Genomic DNA, 9,260 nt, shown 5'->3' with positions numbered 1-9,260 from the left:
GACACCATGGATGCAATGGGCCTTCCATACTTTGTGTTGCCCCAAGGACTTTCGGGGTGTTCCACCTACTCCGGAGGAGTGCACTACTTGAAAGCGGTATCATCAGGTGTATCCATGAAAAAAACATCCTCATATGTATAGTCAATATGACCAGTTGTCGGACACGGAATGACCTGGTTTTTCTGTTTTGGGATTTTTATGTATTGGTTCCAACTTCTTGCCGGTTCCGTGTCTTGTGTTAATAGCTTGTTTTGCGTTTGCTCTATTTATGTCTTTTAGGTATTTCCGTGTTGTTGACTATGTTCTTGTATTTGTGCTGTTTTCTGTAGTCATTGTGCAGTATTTTGATTTGTGGCAGTGCTTCGGTGCCCTCTTTTTTTTGTAATGTAGGTCGCATGTAATGTAGGTCGTAGGTATGTAAATATAAAAATAAAAATTACAAATAAATAAAATTTTATTTCTTCATTAGGCAAAAGGAAACGTACCCAACCATTTCTTTTCCGCCTAGAATTTGAACCCAGGATTCCCTATTGTAAGTTGCAAATAAACCCAGCTGTAAGTTGGGAAATGCCGCTGATTGAATTTTGAACGTAGGTGATGTATGAATGGCAAAAGAGGTAAGTCTACCCACTGCATTTTCTTGAGTTTAACATGTAGATGTGGACATTTTGGCGATGTTGCCATATGGTCATCCCCACAAAGGATGCATTTCTGGTGTTGTTTGTGGCATTTTCTGTAGCAGTGGTTGCCAGAGCAGGTGATGCATTTGCCGACCAGTTGAGTACATTTCCCTGTGTAATGGTCATACCGTAAGCATTTGTAATTCCATTTTAGTTGGAAGTGCCTCTGCTTCTTCATTATTTGATTTGGTGTCGATGAAATACCAGTTAAGCACTTTAAGCCTGATTATTTTGCTAGAGTTACTTGAGCTCAAGACTCGAATTTCAGTACAGGTGTTGGGTGTTTTTTTTCTGTCTTTTCTGATTAATTTTATAGAAAGTGGAGTTTAGGTCGGGTTTGAGTTGTTAATGCTCTTGATAATCTCGTTGGTAGGTTTGTCGGCTATCAATGAACTGATATGTTGAATGAAGACTGTTAATTCTGCCTGGAAATGTTTTGGTGGCAGCAGAAAGACACCATCTTTTCGTAAAGGGAGCTGAAATACCAGGCTAAGTTGTAATGAAGTTCTTCACTGGAGAAAACGAGTGGAGCCTCATCACCATTTCCAAGATGTTGATAGATGCAGTGTTGGAAATTCCGCCGAGAATTTCACTCTCAGGAAGCATGTGGCCCTCCTGATGCTGGACTTTTGACCTTTAGATAATTGAAATACTAATAGGTGGGTACAAGGAGCGCCTACAAAGGTTTGACTGTTAATACATTAACAGTCAAACGTATAATAACTTTGATAATGTATAATAACAGGCTTTATTATTATTATTATCAAAGGTTCTGAGATGGATTAGGAAGAAAGGTTTATTTTAAAGAGTTCGCGACTATTTTTACAGACTATTATTTTACAGAGTTCGCGATTATTTTAGGCTCTGGTTTATGAGTGGAAAGTTAGAAAGTGGCTGCTGTCCTTGTCAAAATAAGCCCAGGGAAGACCAACGTTTTGGTTCTGGGTTCTATTTCTCCCTGTTCTTATATTATTGTTGTATGTTCATAATCCTTTCAAAATATGATAATAGCGCAGGCTTATAGTGCAAGATGATTTTAACTAACTCCAGTGAACTACTGGTACTTTGGAGAGCCTGCATACTTGCCTAAGTTGGCCAAGATCTTTTTTAAATAAAATGAAGAAATCTGATTTTTGTTATAGAAGAGAAAGCTACGAAGAAGGACCAATTTGCTCTGTTAAAATCCCACTTTTAAGAAGTGAGAGACTGAGTGAAGAGTTTAAGTGGCAAGGTAAGGTAATTATCAAGAGAAGCACTAAACCATTATGACTAGCACTTGGAAGGGATATAAGGATAAGACGGAGGAAAGGACTGGCGCCCAACCATTTGGATGGTCAGTCGAGGATTGAAAGCCAACTTGCAAAAAGCGACACCATCGCTCTACTGAGCAGTCTGGTTGGCCAATTGAGAGATTAGACAATGGGGAACATTGTTGCTTTTGGAAGTTTCCGACGACCTTTCATTCTAGTTCGAGGAATATGTTAGAACTGAAAGAACAGTACAAGATGTAAGAGTCTGATCACCAGTATTTAACCTCTTTCACCGCGAGACAAGGTTTGGGATGTTCGCGCTACTTATCCATAAGCTGCGCACCATGGTCAGGGATATTCTCACTAATTATGTGTAGGCTGCGCGACACAGTCAGGTATATTCTCGGTAAAAATAAGTCCCTGAAGGATAAATTGGTCTCGGTGGCTTTAAAAAAATACAAGGAAGATCCACGACACGAGACGGAGCAGCGTGCGTTAGAAATACATTAAAAATCAATTAAGGATGCGTGACAGTATCCATGGCAATTAAAAACACATTAAGAAAACTGCTCTTAGGGATAAGGTGCACTAGGGAGTTCCATTAAAAATCAAGTAGGGATGCGTGACAGTATCCATGGCAATTAAAAACACATTAAGAAAACTGCTCTTGGGGATAAGGTGCACTAGGGGGAACAAAATGGCCCCATGACACAGGATTGAGTCGAGGCCCATCAATTAAAAAGCAGCGCACATTAGAAAACCATTAAAAATCAAGTAGGGATGCGTGACAGTATCTATGGCAATTAAAAACACATTAAGAAAACTGCTCTTAGGGATAAGGTGCACTAGGGAGTTCCATTAAAAATCAAGTAGGGATGCGTGACAGTATCCATGGCAATTAAAAACACATTAAGAAAACTGCTCTTGGGGATAAGGTGCACCAGGAGGAACAAAATGGCTATATGACACAAGGTTGAGTCGAGGCCCATCAATTAAGTACCTAATTTCATCCACAGTTTCCTATCTTGTGCTTCAAACTCACACTGTATCTTGTACTACCAACTTTCCCAATATATTAGTACTTAAGACATATCTTCATCAGTTGATATACATTTCGCTGCAATGTACCTTATCATTCCATTCACCTGGACCATTGTACCTTTTCATCTTACCTGATATGTTAGATTAAAGACCTGCCCAAAATGCTATGCGTATTAGTGGCTTTACAAGAACGTAAAAATACCAATCTTGTGTAAGCTCACATACTCGTTGTACCTTCTTGTAAATAATAATAATAATTATTATGATGTAAATAATAATAATAATTATTATTATTTTTATCAAACACCTAGCACAGAGTGCTTCGGCAGCTCCTATTGGGGAGTCGCCACTACACTACACTACACTACACTGGCTTGTAGTACACCACTCACCACATTTCTCCGTTAAAGATTCATTTTAGTTTAGGATGATCCTTTGCTTTCTTTGTTTTAACCAATGTTTTATCCATTCTAGTATTCTATATGCTTGTAGTTTTCCCATGTGGTACCTTATCTTAAGCTTCCGAGATAAGACGATTGTCTGAATAGATGTGTTACCATTTCCAAAAATGTGAGCAGGTTTGTAAAACAAGATTTATTATTAACAAAACCATGTTGTATTGATTTTACGAAATTGTGCACAATGAGATGGTGAATGAATGCCCCCTTACCCTCACCTTTGAAAACTCTCCACGATTTTGCAAATACCGAAGGCCAGGCTGATTGGTTGGTAGCTTACGGCAGACAGCTTTCTGTCTTTTTTTTTTTTTAAATAGGGATTCCTTGTCATTAATGACACTTAACAGGGTAGAACACTAATATAAAAATAATGAAACAAAAAAGTTTTGAACTTGCAGTTTGCCCAAGTCATTCTAAAACCACTTCCTCTCACTCACCTTAAACAAATTTATACACACACAAGGGAGGGCCTTGTAGTGGATGAATCTTTAAAATACAACCACATGACTGCCTAGTTAGCAGTTTATTTTTGCTGTATCTTTACAGGAATTTGTTATAAATATTGATATTATATTGACATAATTCAGTTATTGTTTAAAGTTATTATTTAATATCTTCTAAAGGAAGTTATAGAATATTATGAAAAATATAGAATTAATGTTTAAAAAAATATCTTTCATCCAAGCTGATTTTGTGCATTTGTGCTTTAGGTCTAGGAATTTTGCAACCACCTACCATGTTTTATGTAAATTTGCTAAAATTTACTCATTAAACATGTTATCTATATAAATAAAGGTGGAAATGTTCGTTTGTGTATAACCACTAATCTTCGGTACCCGAGCAGGCTTTAATATACATACTATATAGATGTCACGTCTGTGAAGGTAAAAAAATGCTTTTTCTGAAAAACTGTGTTTTTCATGTGAGGGAAATCTTCGAAACCTCTTTACCGATTGCTTTGAATTTTTGAAACAACATTGCATTCGAATAGGCGCGTCTTTTTATATATCTACTATATACATACCTCACCTGTGAAAGGAAAAATCATGTGTTTTTTTTGAAAAACAACGCCATCTGTTGGACATAAGAGCAACACATGCTGTAATCTCTGAAAGTTCTTCACAGATTGCTTTGAGATTTTGACACAACGTTGCATTCGAATAGGCGCATCTCTTTATATACCTACTATATAGATGCCACCCCTGTGACAGGTTAAAAACATGTTTTTGTTTTTGAAAAACATGTTTTTAGGTGTTTTTGAAAAACAGCGCCATCTGTTGCACATAATAGCAGCATGCACGCTACACGTCACGAATTCCATTTCAATGTTTCAGACTGCACTGATAAATTTTATTTTCATAGATTTTGATTTATTTTACTTTTTATTGAATTATTTTGTGTGACATTGTGTTGGAATTGAGCTGTATTGTTTACCATACCATTCATTTTGTAAGTATAAGTATAGATGCCACACCTGTGACAGGTAAAACTATGCTTTTCTTGAAAAACCACCATTTGTTGCATGTAAGAGCAACACACATGCTATACTAAATATGTTACAATTACATTTCAATGTTTCTGACTACATTGATAAATTAAATTTTCATAGATTTTGATTTAATTATTTTGTGTGAATTGTGTTGGAACTGATCTGTGTTTACCATACCATTCATTTTGTGAGTATAGTTTATTTTTTCATATTTTCATTTAATTTTTTAACCGTTTTTCTTATATTTCAGTGATGGGAACATCAGACGATTTGGGAAGGCATCAGACGAGGGAATTGGCAATGGTGGGGATGACGAGGGGACGGAAGCAAGAGATGGTGGAGAAGACGAGGGAACAAGGGAGGGGGTAATGGTGGGGGGAAGGACGAGGGGATGAGGGATGGTGGGGCAAGGGAATGGAGAATGGTGGGGAGGACAAAGGGACAGGGAAGTGGGGCATGGTGAGAAGGAAGAGGGGACGGTGGAGTGGGGAATGGTGGGGAGGACGAGGGGATGGGTGAGGGGATAATGGTGGGGAGAACTGGGGGACAGGGAAGGTTGCTGTGGCGTTGCTGAGCCACAGCAACACGTGGCTGGGTACTGCTAGTTATGAATAAAATCACATTTAATAATTTTAAATGATGTATCATTATTAAAAAAATATATTTACACAAGCCAAACATTTTAATTCAGTTGCTCAATTGAGCATTAGAATCGTCTAGAAACAGTAGTTGTGATACTTCATCATCTCATAATTGCAACCAATTGCAGTACATCATCTTTCATAAGCTAATATTACACTCCCTACAGCTAGGATCAACTATTTTGAATTCTACATCTTTCTTGTCATATACTTCTTAATGGAAACAAAGGCAAAATAATATATGGTAGGATAAATCACTGTGAAGTTCATACAAAATTTTTATTACACAATACAAAAGTTCTATAATACATTTGATCTGTTTTTAGCACCAAGGGACAGTATCTTGCCTACTCTCTTTTGTAAACAAAAGATCTTTGAACTGAATATACAGTACTATATTCATTGTTGCCCCTAAAACAACTATACTCAGTGATACACAATGTAACCTAAATTTTATATAGTGACACTAAGGACATGCTATTTAGCAAAGAACTGTTTAGCTCTCCAGTTTTTCACATGTTTTGCTCGCTTCGTATATTTCCGCTTTTTATTTTCAATAGAAGACGAAGGCACTGGTGCTTTTACAGAGTTGTCTTCTGTCACAATTGACACACCATCAGGACTCTCAACGACTATATATATAGTTAGGGAACAACCACTGCAAACTGTAGTCATGAGAAATGTGATAACATTCACAGTAAATTCCGAGGGGCACAAAACTGTGTAACACATTGGGCATTCCTCAATTGCTTCACGAACAACATAATAGTGACCATTAGCTGGAGTTTCAATAAATTCAGTTTCTTCTTCAGCCACATCTTTCCCTATAACCAAGGGACTCAATTCAGATTTTGTTCCTTTCCGTTTCTTGTATGGTCTAGGCTTCTTAGTGTTAGAATGGGTCGACTTACACTGACCTGCTACCTCAACATACTCCACTGTTTGCTCCAGCTGTTCAAGGTCATAATTTTGGGACAAGAGTAGATCCCCTATATCATCTTGAGGGAGTTGCTTCTTGTAACCAATTTGCTTCAATGGTGAACAAACGTCTTTTCTGGTTTTGAAGGCTTTTGTAGAGGCCTGGTCTGTACCTATTTCGAGCTTGGCCTCAGGCCAGGCTTGGGGAGCAGAAGAACTCCCAGAACCCTCTCCAGGTATGCTCCAGGTAGGGGGTAATGTGTCTTTGCCCATTGTATAAATTTTCCCTTTGTTATTATCACTGCTACTGTCTTGCACTTGTGTTGTGACCGGTTTAGGTTTTACAATACTAGTAATCGAGTTATACAATTTCTTATTTTCTGTTGACTTTGTGACAGCAGATGGCAACAGTGTTTTGCATTGTAAAATTGCTGTCCTCCATGGGTCTTTATTCTGTATGGCATCCAGTGATTCTATATAATAAGCAAGTTTTTTCAGCACATACGAAGGAAATAATGAACCACTTGTAGTACCAGCGGAGTCACCTGAAAGTTGTGCACTTATGTAATCAAATGGGTCACTGCAGTATTCTAAAGAGTGCTTACATGATGCTATCCCCATGTTATTGTTAATTAACAATAATTGAAACCGTCGGCAATTCAAAATCTCCTCGTGACACTGTGAACACCTGACTGCTCCAAAAAACAGGTGTTCTTCAAATCGATTCTCTTTTACATATTTGTTGCAAAGAAAGCACTTTGCATCTTTCATTGGTTTTGCAACTGGTGGTTTTGTAACTGGTGGTTTTGCAACAGGTGGTTTTGCAACAGGTTTTGTTTTGATTGAATTTGACACTGTTGAATTGAAATTCACTGATTTCAGTGCAATTGTTTCAACATTTAAACACACACTTTGAATAGGCTGAATTGCCACTAAGCAATGTACTGGTTTGGGTGCAATTTTCCTGTGATTTAAATTCAAACTTTGACTAGACTGATTTGATACTTTTGATTTGAAATTCACTGGTTTGGGTACAGTATTTTTAACATTTAAATTCAAACTTTGACTAGATTGAATTGACAGTTGGCTAGATGAAACTTCAGGATTGGATAGATCTTTTAGATAAGATTGATTAATCTCTTTTTCAGCGTTTCCTTCAGATGCCAATGTAGAAATGCCAACATCTGAAATTTTATCAACTGGTTTCTGCAGCTTATGTTCAGCAAAATAGTTTGTTTTCTCACCATTACTAAGAGCACTAGTGCCTTCCACAATTGGAATAGAACTTTTTGCATTTTCCAACATTTTCTTTTGTAGTTCACTGGAATAAAATTGATAATGCAATTTTGTTTGTTGATAATTTTCTAGCTGTAGACTTGATTTTTTCAACCAAGGAAAAGATCCTGTACTGCCCACGGGTGGACTTTGGTATATGGCTGAACTTGCCATTGAGAAATTCCGCAGTGTAATCTGAAAACAACAAGGTATTTATTAGACAAGTTTTTCCACTCTTACATCTCTGACTATTAAATTGTATCAGATATACCAGTAATTGTCAATGTAATAAAAATTATGGTAGAATAGGGGCTTTGAATTATAATCATACTGTGTGTTTATCAAATACTTAAATATTTACGTATGAAACATAGGTCTACAAAGTTCAAGGAAAATTCAAACCAATTATAATTTAAACATAGTACTATACAGTGCAATACAGCACATTTTACTATAATTATACAATATAAACCAATTATAGTGGGATATAGAATGTTCATATACACACATCTGTTTAAAATAACCTAAAATATTAATTTGTCCAAATCTCAGCACTTATTTGGTCAATTGGCACTTCACCAAAACTTTAGACAATTCCAGTACACATTTGTGTTTTTAAATCTATGGTTTTTAATCTACAGCATCTATTGCAGTGTAATTTTATAAATCTCTTTTCAAGTCATTCTATAACTTTTGCAATTATACAAATATATTAATATTACTATAGTTCTTTTCAACACACTGAGAAAGTTAATACTGTAACTTTCATGTGTGTCCAGAGACCAGCAACTTAACTGATTAAGAAGAAACTGATACCCTAATGCAAATGAAAAGTGCAATTCATATATTTTATAAGTCTTCTAAAAGAATGACATTCATAAATAGAGAAACATAGAAAATTAGTCATGCAATTGAAAAAGTTACTGGTAAGGGTGTGAGAAAAACATTCACCCATCAAAATTCTTGAGTCTTAACTCTTGAAATGTGCAATTCTCTCAGACTTAGGTCACTACAATACACACTTCTTAAAATACACAAGTAATAAATTTATTGACACAAGAAAAAATATATACAAAAAATGAAAATATTAAAGACATATACAGATGAATCTAATTTAACACTGCACTGTTATGCAATGTTAACACATTAACATAAAAAAGGTTAATGTCATTTCATTTTCACGTCTATAGAAAACAAATTATTTACCAAACAGGCAATCATATTTTCTAACCTACATTTCCTAACAAAGGTTAGAGAAAATTTTTTGACGAAGTCAATGAAACAGTACTTATATAAAATTAAGTACAGTATATGAAGACTAAATTAAATATTGGCCATGAACATTATATTTATACTGTATTAAACCTCCCCCTCCCCATTAAATGAAACTTGCCTGTACTGTTATTTATACAATTTTAAGTTAATAAAATGTTTATATCCATTTATAAAGAAATTCTTTAAGATTCATGGAAGATATAAAACATAGGTGAAGGAAGAACAAATTTAAA

The 9,260-nt window shown here is 35.9% G+C and overlaps 1 protein-coding gene across 5 annotated transcripts in view; it reads right to left on the bottom strand.

Moving 5' to 3' along the window:
• Window positions 1–5,824: 5,824 nt before the first annotated feature.
• LOC123771151 (protein amalgam) overlaps window positions 5,825–9,260 on the bottom strand; it is a 156,199-nt gene continuing 152,763 nt past the window's right edge. For 3 of the 5 annotated variants that reach the window (XM_045763591.2, XM_069309480.1, XM_045763592.2), the window contains exon 2: window positions 5,825–7,947. In XM_045763591.2, coding sequence (XP_045619547.2) covers window positions 6,037–7,947 — 1,911 coding nt within the window. In that variant the 3' untranslated portion in view covers window positions 5,825–6,036. The remainder of the gene's footprint in view (window positions 7,948–9,260) is intronic. The other 2 variants (XM_045763593.2, XM_045763594.2) reach the window with 1 other exon arrangement.

Source organism: Procambarus clarkii, chromosome 65 (assembly GCF_040958095.1).
Source record: "Procambarus clarkii isolate CNS0578487 chromosome 65, FALCON_Pclarkii_2.0, whole genome shotgun sequence".
In the NCBI taxonomy this organism is placed as follows: domain Eukaryota; kingdom Metazoa; phylum Arthropoda; class Malacostraca; order Decapoda; family Cambaridae; genus Procambarus; species Procambarus clarkii.
Note: the sequence above shows the minus strand (reverse complement) of the source record. Positions and strands in the feature narration are given on the sequence as shown.